At 39.5% G+C, this 23,246-nt stretch overlaps 1 protein-coding gene across 1 annotated transcript; it reads right to left on the reverse strand.

Moving 5' to 3' along the window:
* Window positions 1-2,682: 2,682 nt before the first annotated feature.
* Window positions 2,683-17,046, reverse strand: piwil2 (piwi-like RNA-mediated gene silencing 2; the record flags this gene model as incomplete). The annotated part of the gene is made up of 23 exons (XM_079269641.1): window positions 2,683-3,869; window positions 5,118-5,225; window positions 5,773-6,026; window positions 6,124-6,229; window positions 6,765-6,853; window positions 7,074-7,190; window positions 7,315-7,416; window positions 7,645-7,833; window positions 7,932-8,045; window positions 8,335-8,475; window positions 9,733-9,825; window positions 10,267-10,351; window positions 10,505-10,693; window positions 11,207-11,320; window positions 11,659-11,739; window positions 12,625-12,749; window positions 12,995-13,112; window positions 13,446-13,556; window positions 14,336-14,420; window positions 14,557-14,717; window positions 15,438-15,552; window positions 15,702-15,807; window positions 16,678-17,046. 23 exons carry the CDS (start codon window positions 17,044-17,046, stop codon window positions 3,713-3,715), a joined length of 3,129 nt encoding a protein of 1,042 aa, XP_079125767.1. The 3' UTR covers window positions 2,683-3,712.
* Between the last annotated feature and the right edge of the window lie 6,200 nt (window positions 17,047-23,246).

The following is a 23,246-nucleotide window of genomic DNA, read 5'->3' on the forward strand; positions in this document are numbered from 1 at the left end:
AAAAATCGTGTCAGTGATAAGAACAATACATCCTTCATTACGTCATGATGCAGGGACAGATGTTGTAATTTCGTGACATTTGCATTCTTCTGGAAAGATTTCTATGCTTATTTTACTTTTCTAAATAGTCATGAGCAATGAATGCCTGTTTGGTCGTCATGGTCTACGATTGTTTTTATTATTAGTTTGTGTGCATAGTTAGGATTAGTAATCATCACAATATATCAACAGACTTAGATGTTAAAAGGGGATTTACAGTTAGTGCTGACCCCTCTCCAAAAACAATAGTTCCTATAAAAACTTCCTAGCAAGTTAATCGGCCTTAAGAGTACTTTGATTCCCTTTATTGAAGCACACTGGACCCAAAGCCCCTATATGAAGGCCTCTCTTGTGCTGCAAACAAGTCTCGTAAACTCCAGCCCGCTTTAGTATAACACTTAGTTTTTTTTATATTTATGGCAGTACCATGGTGTAATGGTGTCATAGGCACAACATGCAGGATATCAGGTATATCTTGTAAATTCTTACATTTCCAGATCCTGATTGCATCTCTTTAGGAAGCATCTTCACTATTCAAGTTTGCCCGCAATTACTGGTGTGCATGATCAATCAAGTTAATTTACATTTAGTTCATACATAATCTAAAAGTTGAATGTAGAAAACAAAATCAGCAATCAGTCAATGTCAATAGGCGGGTCACAGGTAACGGTTTGGTGTCTGGTCTGTCAAGTCTCCTCCAAGTCCCTGACTGTAGAAACAACTGAAGCAGAAAGCTAATCTCTGGTGGCGACTGGGAGTTGCGAGATCATTGAAACAGTAACAGACCCCTGAACGTCCGTAGTGGCCAGGTCACTGACACAGTAATCTTCAGACTCGGTTGGAATAGGAAGGTAATTCAGAGGCTTGATAAGACTCCCGTGGGCCGCTTTCTCCTGGTCTGATGCAAAGCTCCTGATCTGGGATGTATTTGTGTTTCTCCACAACAGTGTAAAGGAGGCTCTCCCACTGATCAGCCCATTTCCTTTTCCTCAACCGTTTAGTGTCACTAATATATGATCATATCAAAGGGTAAGGACATGATTCATGGCTTAATGTGTAAAAGCATAACATTTTACAACAAATGTGGGGTGTACATTTCCATCTCGATGTGGAAATCAGTCCATAAAGACCATATAAATAAGTAAATGAATGGAATAAACAATGTACATACATTTAAAATATGACATCTACATTATCAATGTGAAATCTTCAACCAAACTAAAAAGATTAACACTGATTCAAATGTAACCAAAGTATTATTTTCTATTCACTGCTAAATAATCTAGCACAGCCACATTTACCACCAGTGGTAAATGTGCTGGTGTTGATGGTGACATTCTCTGGTGTACACATGGAGACGATTCGGTGATTAAAATTCATTTAAACTCATTGAGCAAAGCAGTCAGACAGCTGAGGCCACTCCGAAGCTCCTGGAAAACAGAGACATGAATACAAATATATACAAAGACAATAGAGTCTTAACAACTAGGCAACTGGGATATCATTCTTAACAGCAAGAAAAACACTGTACTCACCAAATAAGGTGATAAAATCACACATATTTTGGAGCCACTTGTCTACAGAGATGCCATTGCTTTATAGTAGTGGTACACCTGCGATCACTTGTTTATTTTAATAAAACATGATGGCATCACATGAACTGATCAGCATGAAATTATTTTGAGATCACGGATGGCCGACATTTACATCTTGAGAGACCGATGAATATTGCAGAGCCTCACTTATCATTAATAACCTCAGAACATGATACAATGTATATGACATCATGACAGCTGTTTGTGGGATGTTCTGTGACCATTAGGACAATTAACACCATAAAACAAAACAAACTTTGGCGGAACATTCTGCGAACCACATTTTTTTTAACAAAAATGAACAGTTCAGGAACATTAATAAAACTAAATAAACTCCGGGGAACATTCGCTACAGTGGTCCTGCAAATGCTCCCCGGACTGAAAATTGTGTGGGTCGTGACACCGGGAGGGAGCGTAAAGCGTCACTTATTATTGATAAGTTCAGGACAGATGTCATGATATATAAATGGATATTTGTGTAAATTTACCAGCTGTCTGGGGAGATTGTTAGTATTTTTTGTAAAACAGCGGGTAACAAGTTAACTTTCCATTGCAAAATATCGAAGAAAGAAATGCTCCAAGAAGACCCCGAGTATCCAAATCCTTTGATCTTTCTTCTACATTAGATCAGAGGTCTTCAACAGGGGGTCCGCGGAGGTACTACAGGGGGGGCTGCAAAATCTTTGGTTGATGAGACAATTTTTTTTCCAAAAAAGAATCTAACAAGAAGATAACAGGTATGTTTATGCATGGCAGTGGCACTAATAGACCACTCATTTTTAGTTTCCACATTTATGTTTTAAATAAAAACATCAGTTTGAATAGCTTGTATGCATGATTATCATGCAATTGCCAGACAATGTTGATATTGGCATTGGTATCAGCTTACAAGGTATGTTTATAAATGGCAGCAGCACGGCCGCCCTACTCACTGTACCTTGCACATGTTTAAAATAAAATCATGAATATATGAACCTGTGTATTATTTGAATAGCTTAGTATTGAATGCACAATAAAGAGGTATGTTTAGACATGGCACTAGGCCCAGTTTAATATAAAACACAATTGTATACAATATAGTCGGGGGTCCCTGCTCCATCTCTATCAATTTGGGGGTCCTTGGCCTGAAAAACGTTGAAGACCCTCGATCTAGATGGTACATCCACTTACACATTTTTGGGCTGTTTTTTTCCTGATTCGGACAAGGTTCCTCAGGCCCATCAAACTCCTTTGGATTGATCTGTAACGCTGACTGTGAGCCTCAACGACAACTGACAATCAGTGTTTGACCATAATGATGCGCTTGAGGACAAATGGGAGCAAATCCCTGCAGTCAAATTCGAAAATATTGGAAGGGTGGAGGCTGTTATTCCCAATGATTTTGAAGAGAGATGTTCAACAGTCACTTATTTGTGTTATGTGTGACAACATACAGAAACATGTCAAAAGTTGAGATGCTTTGCGAGATGATACGACCATATTTCATGTAGAAATATCCAACTTAATGGAAAGCAAGTCGAGATGATTTTAAGTCTATCTTTGCATTTTTAAATGACATATCCAATCAAAGCAGAAATAAACATATGAAGTACCGGTATATATTTTTTCTGCCATGTGTGTCCTGCAAACACGTCTTGAATTTGTCTCTATAATCATTTGTCCAAAGAAAGTGGATTATGATGGTGAGTGTCTGGGGTAGATACAGAGTTTCCCAGTTATTTAAGCTTTATTTTTTATCTTGTACATATTAGTATTATGGACATGCAACGCTGAAAGCTGTATAATGATACATTCTGGAACCCAACTTGGAAATCTGTATAAACCAGTACAGAATTGTAAACAAAACACTGACTAATAATTATGCCACAAGAACGGTGGCTAAGAATAATTCAGAAAACTTAAAACATTGCAAACTTTGGGCTCACATCAAACTCAACAGTGTCTACCTTTTCTAGGAACTAGAAGGTGAAAAGCTACAGTATACTTTAAAGTCTTAAGTGACATGTCAACAATGTCGTGATTTTCATCACAACTGGTTTTGCTGTGAGCAGTTTACTTGTGGTAGTGACTTGTGCAGCTCAAAGGAAGAAGAGCTTGTCTGATAGCTGGATGGCCGGCTCTGAGTGCAGGAATTGACCAGACAGGAAGGCCAGTTTGTGAGCATACTTGCATGGTGCTGGGACACGAATGGTGCCCGGCCAGTTCCAGTACAAATGGCACATCTTGAAAGTCAGCCTGGTGTGGGAACAGAGAAATAATGTTAAATTGGTAGACTTAGCTCAAACTAATGAAGTCCAATCCAACAGCCCTGTAAAAATTGTACCTTATATTTTTTATTTTCCCCACTTATTTCAACATTTCCTTGGTTGTGCTTAAATCCTGTAGTACAAAAACATGTAGAGTAGTGTATCTAGTGTGTTTTAATGATTGCACAAATCTCTAGTCTTCTTAGCCTCCTTTGATATTTTCTAATCTGAATCTCATAAATATCAATAACTACTGACTCACTGACCACATGTTCATGCATAAAATATTCATTTTTTTGACCTTATTCCGCAAAAGATGTATCCTACTAAGCCGTTTACATGCCTAATGAAAAACATTAATATTCCGTATTTATGCAGCCGGGCATACTGGGATTAACTCCGGTGGTGGACTTGTTCGACTGTGCGAACACAGTCTCCCTCTTTCATTTATTGTGTTGCAATATTTGCACTTAACCAAAAACCTGTTGACAACCATGTCTTTCATAATGTTTAGGTGTTTCTCCCTCCGACCAGAAATGTGGGCTCTTCTTACTTGCATCTCGATGCCAGGCTTTCAAACTGATGGCTGGTTGGTTTTTGTACAGCGCACAGAGCTGGTCGTAAACAAGCAAGAGGCTCTTAAGTTGCAAACTGAGGTTAAACCCCTGATTGAGATGCATATTCAGAATGCATCGTTGTGGACACATGCAGACTCTTTACTCTCTACCGCACCAATACGTTTAGCTGTAAGGTTGTCAGCTGTGTGTCTGCCTGGCATACTCTGTCAGGGTTTCTTGTCAGCCAGTTGATGATTAAAGTGAAGAGGGTTAGACCCGAAGTTAGCAACAGCTCCAGCTCACTTAGGTGGGCTGACCAGCGTTATTTTCCTTTGCGACAAGCCGCTCCTCTGACTTTTGCTCAATTTAGTTTTTTTTTTACATTTCTTTTAACCGTTTCACTGCACGGTTAATTACCAAAATCCTCACTGTAATAAACTATGCTCAGTTTGCATGGGAAAACACAATGTTGAATGTTAGCAACAGAATCATGTCGTATATTTAATTTGTTGGTCAGAAAAGTGGAAAATCTGACGAAAATAATACAATTTTTCAAAGTCACCGTTGTAATGGTATTATTAAATGCTCATGTCGGTACTCTGTATCGTTAAGTGCTGAAATGTAAGTACGTGTACTTGGTCTGAAAAAGAGAGGCATCGGTGCATCCCCATTATGAATACCTTTGCAGATGGTCTGGTGTGAGATTTGCCGTGTTGTACAGAGAGATGTAGTGTGTAGGAAGTCCACAGCCCTGCCGAGTGTGATGTGCCACCAGATAGAAGTCCACCCTGAAAAAACAAACAAACTTAAGTGTTAGAAAATTTAAATAGCTGACAGCAGATGAGTCTTTGCTAGTGTCCTCATCAAAGTGCTATATACTGCTGTTGCCAGGAGACGGTGCTGCAGTCCGGTAAAAATGATAAAAAGCAGCATCTCGTTTCTTCTACCCTGTTAGGCTGCTCGCACAGCACTTCATCTCTACAACCTTCTTCATGCAAGAGGACTCTTTTCATGATATACTCACATTATTTCTCTTCCTGAATAACATTCAGACAGCACACACAGTTAGACTGGAATCATATTAGTCTAACTTCTTCAGGTGTATTTGTGTGGTTTCTTGGCTGGCGCCGGGGTTTCAAAACAATAGTCGTATTATTTTACACTAAAACGAAACTAAAAGCAGAGAGCATGCCATCTGTGCCTAAGGCTGTGTTAAGAGATGTTAAGAGATGCAAAGTGTTCACTGACTTTAACCGGGACCACTGATTTGCACAAGGGTTTTGCTGCAGAGGGATTTGGCAAGAACGAACAAACAGGGTCATTTTGCTGACTGACCAGTCTCTCTGAGTGAGGGTGTGATCCAGAACAGTTCCAGGTGGAGGTGTACGAACGCCGTTTGCAGTCAAGGAGAAGAGGGTGGTGCTGATGCGCTTTTGGACCACAATGAAGACCAGCTTGGGCTCATAGCTGGGGAAAGTCTCAAAGCATTTGAGCAACTGTGGGATCTCGTACTGCTCCACCATCTTCAGCTGACTATCTGACACACCATCCCGATACACCACAATCTTTTCTGGCAAGTTGTGGTTGACCTGTACAAATTAACACATACACATGTTAGTGTCAGGTGTGGGTGATCAAAATACTGAATTTAAATACATTTATGTAATGCATGTTTGCAGTACTTACCTCGTGGTACTTCTGCAGTGCAGCTAGAAAGCAAACTCTGAAGCCATCGATCAGTTCATCAGTTGGTGTCTGGAAAGTTACTCTGGAGTACCAGCGAGTCAGTGAGCTGGATAAGAAAAAAAGACATGTATTGCTATCAAGATATTACAATTGAATGTTGCAAGACAAAGTGAAATACGTGGTTATATAATATAATGTGCCTTAAAATCTGCCAATCTCATGTAAGAAGTGTCTCAAAGGGTCTGTGTGTAGGGACGCGAGCTACAGCCAATGAGAGCTTAAGACACATGTTGCGGACTCTATTGAAACACTTTTTGATTTAAAAAATAAAATAAAAAATTGTGCAATGTTTTACATGCAATTCATTGATAATCATCACATTTTGAATATTTTCCAATGAACTGTTGGAATTTCAATTATCCATCATACGACTAGAGTTTTTCTGACATATAATATATCACCATAGATAATATAATAATAATTAAAACGGAAATTTGGGAATAAATAAAACAGAATCTGGAATAAATTAAAACTAGGCAGTAACAAATGAACATTGTGCCCCCACAGTCAGGAAATCATTATGTCCATAACTACTAAAAGTAATAAAGATGTTAAATCCAAGGACCAAAAACAAGTTTTACCTGTTCACACTTGCGACAAAGCCCATGACTGATTGATGCGACTTGCTGGTGTCATGATGGACATCAACTCCCACCACCATCAAGTGTTTCTAATAAAGTGAGATAGAGGCTCATTATTTCCCCATTAACTGCACTGTTTTCAGATAAACCACAACATTTGCTGTTCAAATAGTACTGTGGCATCAATGTTTCCGTTAAATATCATTCACAATTTCACACGCAGTATTATGCTTAAAATGAATAGTGCCTAAAAATCACAATTAAGATATTTCCCCAAAACCATGCAGCCCAAACGGATAAGGCGCTCACCAGAGGGACATTGACAGTCCACAGTTCTCCTCCTAACTTGCTGTTCATCTGCAGGAGTATCTTTTGGGCGACACTCTTCAACTTATTTTGCTGGGAAATTGTCCGGACATTGATGGCCTGTGACACAATAAGTGGCAAAAATCTTACTTTTAACTGGGAGAAAATACTTTCAGAAGGAGACCTCTCTTTCCCTCAAATTCTAAACCAACCATGAACAACCACATGGACAAGCATTATAGACCTGGGATGGGATGGGACTTTTCACACAGCAGAGCTTCTTGATGGCACTGTAGAGATCGTCTCTGTTGCCGACCAAAATGCACACTACCAGCTGCATGTTGGGCTGTAAACAAACAAAGAATGGAAAGTTACACAGGAAGGACTTCACTTCACTGGGACCAGACACAGTCATCATTTAACCATGGTCAAAAAAAAAAAAAAACTTGTGCAGCTGTGTGTGTGTGTGTGTGTGTGTATATGTATATGTATATATATATATATATATATATATATATAAAAAATTAAATTACTCATAAATCTACTGATCTAAATAATATATTTTATGTCATACCTCGTTGGTGAGCTGAGAGTGGATGCTCTTGACGTATGACTCGGTGCGATCATCCCTCAGCTCCACACGAATGGGTCGCCCCAGACGCAAACCAATAGGCCCGGCCACCTTGTTAAAGACGGAAACAAGCTCTTCAGCCTGCTCTGCACAGCGGCGAGGGTAGAAGATAGCCCAGATGTTCAATGGGATCTAAGAGGGAGATAATTCAGTTGGTGAAGAAACAAATAAACACAGCTATTATATTCAACATAAATGAGGAGCTCCAGAGATTTGTCTCCACCACTCACAGAGCTGATTGAAGGATCCCTCACAACCTCTCTGGACCAGGACACATCAGCGCCGGTGGTGAAGGATGAAGACTGCAGACAGATGGTTTCAAGCGGAAGAGTTCTACCTGTAGTCTGCACGAGAGGAAACCAATACACAATATACTGTCAAAGCACAAAGGAGGAAAAGAATAAAGATCTCATTAAGTATAAAAAGGAAGCCTAATATTAAAAATAACTAAAATCAACACTAGATTCTAGTGACTTCCTACCTACCTATCGGACAGTCAAACTGCATTTAAATATTCCACAGATATGCTCATATATTATGTTTTTAAAACCTGTTCCTCAAAGCCGGACTCACTTCCAGAAATTCCAAAATTGAGTTGCATTGTTTGAAATAAAGTTAACAGCAGAGCCTCACCACGATGATTTCTGAGTCAATGTCCAGTCCCCATCGGCTGAGCTCCTTCGTACTCTCAGGGTTGGTGCTGATGTTCTTTAGAAGCTGTTTTATTGAGTGGGTGTACTGCTCACCGCTCACATTGATGTGCATTTTCAGGCCCTGCAACACATTAAAAAACACATTTGAACTAAGCTTACAACTTCTTTTATTGACATTGTTTAGATATGTATTTCCACATTTCATCAGTCTTTGGGTTTGAGAATTGGGGATGGTAGTGTCTGCTGGAGATGACATTTCTCACCTTGTACAGCGATACGCTTAAAACATGATATGCTTAATTGGGCCATTTGGACTAATGTTACAGCTGTTCGACCACAGCTGGATGTTGACAAAGCTGTTGTAAAATACTGCTGGTTGTTATAATAGCTGTCAACATTAACGGTCCTTTGTTAAACTCTCTTTTCTGGAAGATAGCTTTCTTTTCACCTCTTTAAACTTGTTCACCACACATGGCAGCAGTTACATTCAGCAAGCAGTACAGATTGTCTTTCATATTATAAGAACAAAGCTGTTGTATGTTAGTGTTGCTCCTGAAGTTTGAACGTGTAAAGCTGCATTCCATTTGAACTGGGAAGATGGCGTTTGACATTTGACATTTCAACTGGAAGTCGAATTTTCGTTCAGTTGTACGAACTCCACCAAACCCAACCTCATAATCCAAGATGGCTGCTCCGTGCATCAACAGTAAAAAAGCTGTAGTAATAAGCTGTATATTAGCACGCATGTCTTAGTTGCCTGTCATTAAATCAGTCATATATACAGTACCGTCCGACAGTACCTGAGTGTTTGTATGCGCAAAATACCGCTGCAATGTGTTATCAACTGCTATTGTTAACGAGGTCTAACCTGGTTTTCCAACTTGTTGTACTGGAACGAAGTCACCTCGGGTCTGATGTCATTCCAAGCTCCTAACTCTGATTTCTGAGGTAAATGTAACTCGAATTTGCAACAGTTGCAGCACTGTTTCAATGAAAGAAACCGAGTGCAGCGTCTTAAGTCAATTGTTATATAGCCTAAGCTACTGTAGCTATTTTATTGAGTTTCCTTTTAGCGGAATGCTGCGAATGAATTTTCCCTCTGGTAAACAGTTTTGCAGTGTATTGTCCATTTCTAGGGCTTTTATTGTGAAAGGTCAGACCAGTAGGAGTGGATCTGGTGTGCGCTGCCTTTGTCAAGGTGAGTACAACAAAGTGTACACACAACATGATTGGTTGATGGCTTTATTTGCAGTGCGAAAGCTCAGAAAAATGGAGAAAGAAAACCTGTTTGAAAAAACACATTACCGTGTGAATTTATTGCATGCACCCTGGGTGTGTAAAGGCCTGTGGAGACGAAGAACATTGTGTTGAAATGTACCTGCATTGCTCTGAAGTCCTTCTTCATTTTGGCTGGGATTCCCGTCATAAAGGAAAGCTCTGGTACGAGAAGGATCTCTCCAGTAATGATTTGCTGCAATAATTCAATATTATGACATTATCTACACAGTTAAGTGTTTACTGCTCATATAATATTTTTGACATGATTTCCTTTCTGTATTATTATTATGCATCAGACATAAAAGCAAACTGCAGTATTATGGATTATTATTATGTACCGGTAGTATGGAACAAGTATTACTGACGAGTAGGTCGTTCAAACAAAAGGTGCCTCTCACATGGGAAAGCTTGATATAAGGTTATTCAGTTTTTGGTAAAGCAATTGCTTGTTGTGTGTTTTAAGTCAGGAAAAAATATGCTCATTGTTAGACATATTGGAGCCACAAGGTGGCATTCTGATGCAATAATTCAAGTCATTATAGCTGAGTGGTCTACTGTAGAGCTCAAAAAATACACTTGTGTGCGTCTTGAGCATTTACTACGTTAAAATAACCGATGCTTAAGAGAGGTTTACCTTCCCTCCTGGCTTGGACCTCTCCTTCGGCCGATGCATGAGCAGAGGTTGGTCCATCTCCTTGATTGTGATCCCATAGTTCTTGCTGTTAAAATGTGCAATGCAATAAATAAGAGTTTAAATTGTAGTTAAGACTTTTATTGCTGGTCTGAATTTAACTGCCACTATTTCAAATTACAAAAACGCCTGCTATATTCCCCCCTCAGCTTTAAGGAGTTCATGGACAGAGCAGCCTCACCTGTAGTATTCCACAAAGGTGGTTGTTGTGCCATTCATCAAAGTGAAGGTGTCTTTGGGCGATTTGTTCCACTCAATGGCATCAATGCGGTAGGTGCGGTTGTTGTAGCGGGTGATGACAATGCTGCCGATGAGCTCTTTGGTGCATTCGTCTTGGAAATTCTCTCTGCTCTGTCTGTACAACGTGTTCCTGGCAGACAGAGAGCAAAGGGTCATAGCTTTTCCAATTTCAGTGTCAATAGAATATTTTATAAATAATCTATAGATGCAATACGTCTGTTGCATTTGCCACTGCCCTTTAAAATACAACACAATTCCCAGAGGGAAAGGTTGTAGTGGTTGAGGGTATTTGCAGCGCTGGCTCAGAGGGACAGATGCACTAAGATATCGTACAACCTGGTTTTCAAATATGTATGACTATATCACAGAATATGACATTTATATAGCTGTGTGGCTAGGTCATGGCATTTTCAATGTTTAAAATTGTATCAACATGTGTACAGAGGACAGACGAAATGGAATAAAAGATGCATTCTGTATTTCCTACCCAGCAGCATTCACTGCCGAGTATGTGACACTTTATTAAAATAAAAGTGTAAGGCCCTAACTATTTACGATAAAAATGTATCCAGTGTGACTTATATGAATATATCTGCAAACTTGCCAGTTTGTATGCTACTGTTGATTTGCTGTGTGAACTCACATGACATTTAGCACAGAGTCATTTCGCAGGACTTTGTGAGACACATCCACGTTCAGGTACAGGCCTCCGTCTGTGCTCTTGACACTGGTTGAATAACCCGGCCACACTTGCAGCCTACAAGAACAGACAAACAGGATAACGAATGGACTAAATCATGATATAAACTGGCATATGAATCAGAACCGTTTATTGCCAAGTACGTTACACATACAAGGAATTTGACTTGGTGAATGGTCCATAACAATAAACAGTGCAATAAATCAAGACATATTTAAAAAATGGAAACATTAAAATGTTACAGTACTTTAAAACAAGTATATTAGTAAAAGCAGCAAGTGTATTTAAATATAGAAACACAGAAAGGATGTTCAAGGGAGTGTAACGGTAGGAAATTGTCCTGGTCCTGGGCTTTGTTCATGCCCTCTGATGTTAAGATGCAGTTCAGTACGAACCGCTGTTCTGCAAGAATGACTGCACTTTCTGGATCGTAATGATTTCGACCAACCAGCTTCAGCCCGATGATTCTCATTACCCTTGAAAAACAAAAACAACATTGGGTCATGTCCTGTCATTTGACCGTCCTAATAGTAACATGTGACGGTAGCGTACTTTGTAAACAATTATGGTGGCGTAGGATATTTCATTAAAGGGCTTTTATGAATACAAGGAAAAATGATCAATTTTCTAAAGCAATATGTCTCCATGTCAAACAGATGAGAAAGAACATTATTTTTAGGCCACTTAGTAGCCACATTTTGAGAAAAACAAAATAGGACAAACAAATGACACAGAGCACTGATGCACAGCAATGGACTGGCTGAATGCAAGTAAGGAAATAAACACAAGTATATCCCAAACTGTATTAAAATCATGTTTGTGAGTAGATGGAGCGCAATCACAGCAATTTTTGTTTTTAATTCTTAACATCACCAGTTAAGTAGAAGATTATTTCCATTATGATGTCAACAGTATGAAAAGTATGTAGGGCTGGGCAATGTGGCCTCAAGCATCTTTTCGTGATACTAAGTAAGTAATTTAATGTATCAACAACAATATATATCAAGCTATAGCATGTTTTGGGGAAATTCATTCATTACGTGGTGAAGCCAATTTTTGTATACTCCTGTGTGAATTAAATACTTTACAAATGGAAAGTACTGAGTAGTTTCATAACCGTCTCAAGTGAGAAGCTTGTGACTGGAACGCTGCGCCGGTTGAAGTCCAGTCTGCTAATCATACGACAACATCGATATTTCATCTCGATGTGGTTCCATTAAAAGACGATAACCTGTATTACATTTTTGCCCAGGCCCAATTGTATGTAGTTATAGTGTAGTATAAAATACTGATTCAGATGTGCCTCATTTAGATTTGTGTACAATCTATAACTTAAGTGGTCAATCGGTGTTTTTAAATACCTCCTGAGCACCACATTGTAGAATGGGATGCAGAGATCCGAGTTGGGCGGCAGAATCTTTGTCATCTGGACTCGTATTTCTATTTCCTCATTATCTGTTCGTCTCACACTCTTGAGAAAAATCACCTGCATGTCATCAAAATATTATGCAAAAAACAAGCAGAAACGTTATCCAGTGTTCGGTTCAGCAATGTGACATTTTGCATTGCATAGTTCTGCACAATGAAAATCATATGCATTTAAACTGACTACTGATTTTCAGTAGTTTTAGACTTTTGTAGGAACTCAAGTCATCGACATACACAATTCAAATCAAAATTGAAAGACTGTAGTCAATTAGCCACACAACTAATACAGTAACTGATACCTACGCCATTCAGTTTAACAGGCAGGAAGAGTATGGAGCCATCGAAAGCTACTACTTCTCCTGTGGCCGAGCGGTGATCTTTCATCATGGCAAAACGCATTCCCATTGATTCAACATTTGGACTGAAAGATATCGAAAACACTCAACTTCTTAGAACAGATAAAGCACTTTTCCAAGTACCAGTATCAACTCACAATATTGATTCAACAAACACTTGCTTTGAAATAGCCTTGCACTGAGCTCGTCTCCGACGGGACTTGATATCATTTTAGCATTGGTTGGCCATGTCCATTTTTGGTTCATAGCGTGGTTAAAAAATAAATAAATAAATCCACCGAACATATAAAGTAATTCACGTTTTCACTGGACTTAAACTTCACACATACATTTTTGGGAATTTCCATCAATCACGTTTGTGGTTGCTGAATAAAGAAACAAAGAAGAATGATACTTACGTGAATGTAACATGGTACTGATAAACCGCTTCATTCTTACATCGAATCTGGATGTGGTTTGAGCTGATAGTTATAGGAGCTCCTTTTGTTCCAGCCTTATTCAGTGGCTCACTAACCAGGTGAGAAAATAAATGCACAAAAAGATAATTTCAGCACAAGACACACAAACAGTCAGTTACTTTGTGGTACCGAGTGTTATATTCTCAGTCTGTAACGCTTAAGTGAAAAGTGGCCCTGGCACAAAGACTTTATCTCAAAGTACTAGAATGGACAAAGGCTGACTGATCAAATGCATTATTTCGCCGCGCATCTGAAAAATGTTGCACACAATAACCAGTCAAAGGCCTGCGGACATGATGATTTGGATTGTGAAATTTAAGACAGGGTTATGTTAAATGGAACATGACGTTGTGGTATTTTCACCAAGCATTGACAGACTTTTAAAAAGGGGAACAGTTGTTTGAATGGAGGAAACATTGCAATTGAACAGATTTGTTTATGTTTAAATACATTAAATGAAAATGTCACTCTTTTATAAATGTTTATTCATTTACCTTTTATTGTATTGTCGCAGAGAGCTTAAGAAAGGTCCAGTCTGTAGGACTTAGGGGACTCTAGCATCTAACAGAACTGAATCCCCCTTTTCAAGTGTGTCACTTGCTCGTATCAGCCTTCAGGTGACTTAAATCGAGCAAGGCCCTCTCTAGAGCCAGCGTTGGGTTTGTCCATTCTGGGCTACTGTAGCAACATGGCAGTGTGACATGGCGAGCTGAACGATTGAAACCCTAACAGGCGATAGTTTGCTATAGACACATAATGGCAGCTGGAGGTCAGCTTAGAGTGTCAAGGCCCCAAGAGGTAAAAAAAAAAAAAAAAAGACTTAGACTTACCAGACGTCCTCCATTTTCAGCTCCATCTTTGCCGGTGCGGCAGCAGAAGGCAGTACCTCTTGAGGGATGGGCGGGGGTGTGGTTCCTTCACATTATTTGCATTTAAAAATTCACTCACATTCACTAAATATCATAAGAACATTAATGAAAAACTACTTTGACGGAAACATCTTCTGCATTGTTTCATGTATTCTCAGAATACATTGATAAAGTGTCCCTACCTGTGTGGGAGGTCTGAGTGTGTTGGGCTGCTTGTGACTCAGAGGCTGGAGAAACAGACTCGACACGACCTGGAGGAAGAGCTCTTCCTACTCCAAGGTGAGGCATTGCTGCTCTTCCAAGCCCCACCATCGTCTGAGGGGACAAACCTCGGCCATGGAAACTGAAGAGGGTCAAATTATACAGCAGGTACAGTTTTCAATGCTGACAATGGGTGCAATAAAGATCTATCAATGATAGTTATAAAACAATCAAGGTCTTAATTATGAAAATAGTTATACAAGCTACATGGCTCTGGTCACGTTTTATTGATTTTGTTGCAAATATTTTTGTAACCAACAAGAAGCCTGTGATGCCCCTAAATGTTTACACACAAACTCAAGACTCTCATAATAATCTATTTGTAACTTACCCTTGAGTCAAAAGCTGCTCTTACATTTACAACCACACCACTTCAGTTACACTACCATCTGGCTTACAAAGCAAAAGCAGCACCTCAAGGCTCAACACACAATATATGTACTCGCATGCATAAACCAGAAAACATACTTGAATACAAAATATTGCTTCAGATCACAATTGCTTGATTTTACTGTAGGTGAGGCATGATTTAGGTGTAAATACCAGCATAATCACAATTGAGTTGCGTCTGTTTTGTCAAATAAAAATTAGGAAGCGACTGAAAACATGGCTAAAAACACTTCCTGCACCCAGATCCCAGTTTATTAGGCACACCTAGCTAAAACTAGCGCACTAAAATACAACAGTGCTGTAATAAATCCTGCCTTCATAAAGGCTACAATGTGCTCTTGTATTATACTAACAGGTGTTTCTAATATTTAGTGCATGTTAGTTAATACACTGGAACTCCACTTCCACCTACCCGCTGCCTCTGCCCATCACGTCTTCGCGTTGGCTGATGCTTTCTGGGCTGCTGACGACACCTGCTGGGGCACCTTGCAGCTTCACATCACCCGAATCTCCAGCTGCTCCTCTTCCTACAACAACATGGAACAACTCATTACACAAGAACGTGCTATGGGTTAAACCTGAACTGGCAGTTGATCTGAATGGATCAACGTGTCGTCCCATTGACGTTTGGCTGTTTGACGGTTATTAACTTCGAGGCTAACCCCTTAATACTGACCCACTGGTGCTGCTCCTCTTCCCCATGAGGTCACTGAGGGCTCAATGCCCATTCCTCTAAACATTGAGACCAGTGCTGATCTTTGACCAAGGGTAGGCAAGTCAACCTGTCGGCAGATAAAAACCTTAGCAGCTCCAAAAAGGGATAATTTGGGTGTTTTGAAGTGGGGTTGTATGAGGTACCTATCCATAGTCAGTGTATTACGTACAGTAGATGGCGGTTGGCACGCCCCCAGTTTGGAGAACCAGAAGCAAAGCAATACATTGCTGTCAACGAGGGCAGCAGCAAAATGTACCTAAAAAGGCCCATCTAAATAAAACCAGTGTAAGTGTACGCTAGGGATGGGACGATATAGGAATACGTCACAGATCGCAATAAAAACGAAAGAATATTGACGACAAAAAGCATGTAGTCTTGTGCAACAAAAATGTATTTCTTAACAAAATGTAAGGTTAAGTGATTGCTGTATTTTTAGTGTCATTTCAAGAGTTTGAAGCATATTTTGATGATTATCGGGATAACATATTTAACTGCATTTAATTTGTCCAGGATAATCATGACATGAAATCATCATTTGTTACATGTGGAGTCTGGTGGCTTTAAAGAGAGCATAAATACGTTTCACTTCAAGTTCAGTTCTGTCAGAAAGGGCCGTCTGATAGAGCGCTGAAAATATTCTAAATATAGCGTACACAAACTGATATTGCCTTTTATAAGTGAGCCTCTCTTTTAGGTGGCTGAAATACATCTTGCTGCTGCCCCGGTCCACAGCAGTACTTTGCTTTGCTTCCACGCTGGTACGATCCAAACTGAGGGCGTGCTGACTATCGTAGTAATACACTTGCCATGGATAAGTACCTCATACAACCCCACTTCAAAACACCCAAACTATCCCTTTAATGCAGGGCAATAACATTTCGAAAATGGAAAAAACATGTAAATTGTATATGCATAGAGACAATTATTTTGTTCCAACCTCTTTTCTGGTCCCCTCCGTAAGGTCTTGCGTCATAGTTTCACGTGCAGGCGTCCGTCTGTGCTGCGGCTCCAGACTGGGCAGGATTGCACCTCTTGACACCCCTACCTTTGGTTCAGCTGCTTGGAGGAGGAGCAGCCCTCTGGCTCGGCCAACCACAGGGTCAGTAATGGGTAGAGTCACTCCTCGTCCTTGTGGGGTATTGCCAGAAGTGGGGAAACCTCTGGCTCGTCCTATACCAGGCCATTCTGCAGCGAGCGGCAGCCCTCTACTACGTCCAACAGCCGGCTCCTGAGGGTGTAGTCCTCCTCCGCGTCCCAGCCCAGGAACGCCCATCATCCCAAGCTTGGGAGGCTTCTTCGGATCCATTTGTTTAACTTCTGATATAACCAGTCGACACAACAATGGAGTCATGTCAGCAGTATGTCTCATTAAGGAAATAATGCACACAAAAATGTAATGACAGGAAATATTATAATGCTTTACACATTAAGGCTGTTAAATAAAATATTATCAAATACGATTTGGGCTTTCAACGAATATGCAAAGACAATAGCGAAAAAACGATTATTTGTGCCACATTCTGTTTCACAATCACGCTTTCGTTTCGTCTTGTGTTTTAAATCCACCTTTCCTTTAACGGGGTGTGCTTTCGCCGAGTTACTGACTGGAATAAGTTTTGTAATATAGTTTACCAATGTTGAGTATGTGATGAGGAGTTTTCTACAACGTTAGAACATAGTACATGTATATATATTATTTTATTATAATTTATCCAAATGCGTGTTTGTTTTATTTTGATAATCATGTGTAGATTATTACTTCGATTAATCAATTATTAATCTGATAAAAAAAATATTTTACCAGCGTTTTATAAATAAAAAACGTTCGTTGTGTTATGTTCAATGCTCTTTTACTACGCATAAGGAATACACTGAGAAAATATGTAAATGTAACAATATATACACTAATTCTCAATTTATTATTATTCTCATTGGTCTGTTTTTTTATTGTATTCAAATAATTTAGCGACAGCTGTCTTAAATGTGACGCTTTTTGTAAAGCACTTTGAGCTTTGAAAAGTTCTGTACAAATAAAATGCATTATTAATATCATCGTGATCAAATATTACTGAAGTTTCAGTTGTGAACGAAGAAATAAAGGAGTCACTGTCCCTGACTGATGGCATGCAATATATTTACATTAAGACATCGCTCTTAAAAGACCGCTAACGTTACGCTAGTTTACGCAACTTTTGAGAAGTAACGTTAAACTAATGTAAGCTATTTATTATCGCGTTTCCCGACTCCAAAAAGGTAACACTAACGTTAATTTGCTAACGTTAGCTAGCTATAGCGGCGCCTAACTAACGTAACTAACTGACCTAACGTTAGCTATCGAACACTGGACATTACATTTTGTGTTAGTATGGCACCATAGTTAGCTAAAACAGTAGCTAACATTAGCTAACTGACAACACGTGTTGAAGAGAAGCACACAAAAGGACGTGACAACCACTAGAAATTACACGAAACTGAAATACTTCCAGAACACTCAACGTTTTAAAACAAACAATAACACACTGTTTTTAAGGTTTAACAGTGCGACAACTATACAGACAGCATACTAACATAATAGACGAAACATGTGTCTCTCACCTGGACAAGGTGTCAAGTCCGCTCTAAATTAATCCACATGCTGCATTCAAAGATAGTATCCTCCCTCCCACGCCCTTATTGGATACTAGTAGATTCTACCGCGAGCCATTGGTTTACAGAACTGTCGATCTTCTATTGATATTCTACATGACATTGAGGAATACCGTTTTGTCGCCCTCTGGCGGTTATTAGCTGGCACCTCAGGTGTACTCAAGAACTGTGCTTAAGTACAGTTTTGCAGTACTTGTACTTTACTTGAGTATTTTTCATTTTATGCTACTTTATACTTCTACTCCACTAGATCTTAGAGGTAAATATCGTAGCCTACTTTTGCTCAACTACATTTGTATGACAGTTTCTAGTTACTTTGCAGATTTATAATCTAAATCAACTAATAAATTATGATGTATTATTATAGGTTAAGTGACCTAACAATATATAAAGTAATTGAAATTAGCTCTACCAGCTACAACAGTTAAGTATAGGTTATATATGTCAAATTATGATCATATATCAATCTAATTTACTTTTATGTATTTTACACAGGAAAAGGGATTGGTAAAAGATGTGCCCTTTTGTAGTCTTTTTCAACAAGGCTTGTGACTCTGACTGACATCATGAACAATATCCATATTCAAAATGCTTGAGCAAAAGGTAAACATTACCGTGTGATTAAACAGGCGGTGTCTGTTATCTTTTCGGCAATTACCCACATTAATGTATTTGCGGTGTGTACCACAGATATATGGCATTCAAGAGAAATTAGTAATAAATGGCAAGACTTATGAATCTTGGCTTTCACTCATAGTCTCACTTCATAACAACAAACATTTATTTTACACACAAAAAGGCACAGCTAAGAAGATAACCATGATGAAAAGATGCTTCGCACACTCTAGGTCAGCTGCTGACATGCACATGCATTGATTTGTGTCTTCTTGTCATTTGAACATGTTTTTTCAGAAGAACGCTGAATGAGGTGGACAAACATTCTTTCCAAAAGTCCCAAAGCCCACAGAGCTTTGGTTTTCAGGTCACCGGCTGCAGGCATATTGGCAATTAGCCTTAGACTCTGTCGAAATAATCACTAAAAGGCTCCCAGAGGTATTGAGGTGATGACTTTGTGCTCGCACCAGGTCTCTTTAAGAATAAATGAATCACTGTTCCAGAAAGTAACCACTCCTTTGGTCTTTTTATATTTGGTCTAGGGGGGTTACTAGACAGGATAGAGCATTTAAGATAATCTCTCCTGGAGTCGACTTTTAAGAACTGAAGGGAAAACAGCTTTTAACATTCTGATGAACATGGCTCGTTTCTATTTTTATAAAGTCGGTCTTCAACGGATTCCATTTCATCCTTGGTCCTTGACGGACGACATCATATCAACAGCAACAATGTATTGTTGGCATTACAACAATAGATGTTGTAATGCCATCTATTGACATATTGAGGTAAGTGCTACATCAGAACTAAATTGACCGTTCATAATGACTTTAAACACTATCCCCAAAAACCCTCTCCATACCACGAACCAACGTCAGAATCTGTCTTGATATTATTTGTTATGTGACAGTAAACGCAACATGTCAGTATGTATCAATATGTTGTCTATTGACTCACTACTCACTGTATGTGGCTCTGAATAAGTGGCTCAGAAAAATGTGCAAAACAGTGGAGCCAACAGTTTGTCAGTAGGAAGGTTGAATTTAATTCTTAGTAGAACAAGCCTTGTTTCAAATTTGTGTTAATCAGCAATCAGTAATTGTTTACCGATTGAGAATAAACCCTGGGGAGTTTGAGGTGTTTGTGACCTTGTATGTAGACTCCCTGCAGGGGAAATAATCATACGTCAACAAGAGTAGGGAAGTTTGTTATCGCAAAGGCTAACAGTGATGTTCCTCACTCTTCGGGGTTTCAGTGCAGTAGCTCAGCTGCAGCTTAGCAGATATGTGGCAGTTTGTAGGTGTGAAGTTTTCCAGGTTCAGAATAGAAGAATAGAATAGAAATGTACTTTATTCATCCCCAAGGGGAAATTTGTCTGTGGCAGCAGCAAACAGAGTTACACAATAAAATAAAAATATTGGGTATGGAAAATGCACACTATATACAATATAATAAAATAACAGAGCAGGACCTGCTCTAAGAAACAAAGTAATACAAATGCACAGTATATACACTGAATAGAATTGTATTAAATGAACTCAGTAGGAAAAAAATAAAAAAATAAAATAAACAAAACAGTAGTGCACAAGATCACCAACAGCAGCAACAACAGTGTATCAGTGTTACAGTCTTGTGTTCGTCATGCGTACTCAGCAAACCCAACTCTCACATCATTGACATTTTTTAACTCTCATGTTAGGTCTCTCTAATGTGCACATTCTTTTTGAGGGTAACATATAGTGTGTAACCTATATCAACTGAAAATAATAGTATTGAATGAAGGCAACGTTCATGGCCAAACTAATTCGTTTACCTTCATTGGATGTGATGAATTCTCTGTGGTTTGATCCTGACAATATTCACCTGTGACTCTGAATACACAACAGTTGATCATGCATTGAATGATATGTTATTAAGACAAGACAACATGAGCCACCGCTTGGCTTCTGTAGTAAGATTGTTTTATAGTAAGCAGAATCAAACCAGCTTACATGAATGCCGATGGCTTATACCGATGCTTGCAAGAAAACACTGGTTCTATTATATTCTTTCTTTTGGAAGTGATCATCGTTTTGAGTTCAGCACAAAATGACCAACACTCTGTGCGTGTGGTTCACTGGTCATTTCTGTGGTGAGCTACTTGTGAAACAAACATGTTTTTCTGTTCTGCTCCTCTCTAACATTTTGTTGTTATGATGAAATTAGCTGTTTGTTGCCCAGCTACTGCTCTGTGCCTGATTGTGACACCTTATTAAGGTCAACGAGATAAACAATGTTTATCTCCCCCCTTGGCCTGTGAAGAGGGACAATCTCCACCTGTCTGCCTTCAGCTGTAATCTACATCTAAAGAGCAGACATTTGACTTCAACTGACTGACTGATAACATTATGCCAGTTCATGTCAGGGGCACAGATGGGCTCCAAGTCAACATGGTCAATAGCATTACCTGTCATGATTAATGAAGCGTGTTTGGATTGGACCTGGAGGGATGCTTAGTGTGCTCTGACATTTAATATTATCAGAAGATGGTCAACATGCTGGTGTAATTACAGGTCAAAATGTAAAACTTGATGGCAGCCTGTATCATTCCTGTGAAAGGACAAGTTTACTTAATATGTTGGTTTCATCAATGTTCTTACTGCCCAATCAGAGGGGTTCCAGGGCTTGTGAGCAAAAGTCACATGGATTCACATGTGGCTTGTTTATCGGGCAGAGTCTTATCAACCTGACATCCAAAACAGGTCATCGGGGAGTTTGGCTGCAAGGGGGATCAAAACAAGTTTTGCATTTTGAGGTCATTTCCTCTAATTGGTTCAAATGACGCTTTCAATTTTGACAAACCACACCACCTACTAACAAAGGAGCACACAGATCTGTGTTTTCAGCAGTGTCAGCGTGGTAACCTGGTTGCATCAAAGTCCAAGACTTACCAAATCTCACAACTGAATATACTGTAGGGGGCCTCTGGGCCAGAATCTCTGTTTTGAAGTGACTGTTTCTTGTTGGTCAATCAAACGACTACAAAAACAGACAAAACGACAACCACAAAGACAACAAACACATAAACATGCAAAACCACCACACCGAGATGCAAAATGGCCATTGGGGAATGCATGGTTGGTTCCACAAAGATGAAACAGCTCCATTAACAATTAACAGTTAACAATTTGCAGCGGTTTGCTTTGAATTTCTTCTTTCTGCTAACCGTGTCCCCTCATCGCTTTCAAAACAGTTGTAATCCATACCTATTTAACCCTTTGCATTACAACACCCTCGGAGGAGCTGAAAGAGACACTGGCATGTTGTCAGGTTGATTTGCGTAAGCCCTGAGAACTTGCCTCAGAGGCTTCTACCCTGGAAACATGACCCGTCTCCTCTGACTTCTAGCATCTGTTACATCATAATAGCTTAAAGGAGCCACATTTCCTTGACAGCAGAAGGTCCAGCAGAAACTGCCAATGGTCAGCGGCATTCATCTGCTGTGACAATCATTACTGACCTGTCTGTCAGACAGAGTGGTAGGTAATGGTGAGTCCTAAAAGGCCATGCCTGTGGTGGATTGCATCTGAGGTGTGGGGAGAAGCAGTGATGCCTGTAAGGGAATTGTGGGAGACAGTGCTGGCCCCTCCAGACCCAGAGGGACAAACACACCACAGCTGTTGCTGCCTGGACAATGATGCAAGCAACCAAATTCATGGGAAGCTTTCCCATATGTCCTCTCATGTCTTCCCGGATGAACAGCTGGACTTTCTCTTTTGATTTGTCTTCAGAGCTTACATTTGAGGAGCCAAGGCAACCAAGAAAGGCACCAGCACAGTAGAATAATTGTACACGACAAGAGAGTTCAGTTTGAGTGAGATGTTCTATTTATAAGCAGTTGATTTTTGCTTGTATGAGGCACTGGCAAAATGCCATGGGGTTCATTTCCTCTTCTTCAAATTCAAGAGGCACTTGGGAACACAGCAGGGATTTTAAAGCAAACTTTAACAGATTTATTTTTCTCCTCCCTCAATGAATGCTCGTCTGTGTTTAAGGGCTTCAAAACAGTCTGTCTCAGGGGTTTCCAGCCAGATCATTGAGAATGATAAGAATATAGACGTAGTAGTGAGGAGGAGATATTTACAGTGTGAAATGATGTGGGATTTTTGTGACATTAACTCACAGCCAGATATAAAATAGACAAGCGTTAGATAAAAACGACACAAGGAAACCCTCGGTAGATATTCTCTGATTAGGATACACTACATT

Source organism: Melanostigma gelatinosum (assembly GCF_949748355.1).
Source record: "Melanostigma gelatinosum genome assembly, chromosome: 6".
NCBI lineage: Eukaryota > Metazoa > Chordata > Actinopteri > Perciformes > Zoarcidae > Melanostigma > Melanostigma gelatinosum.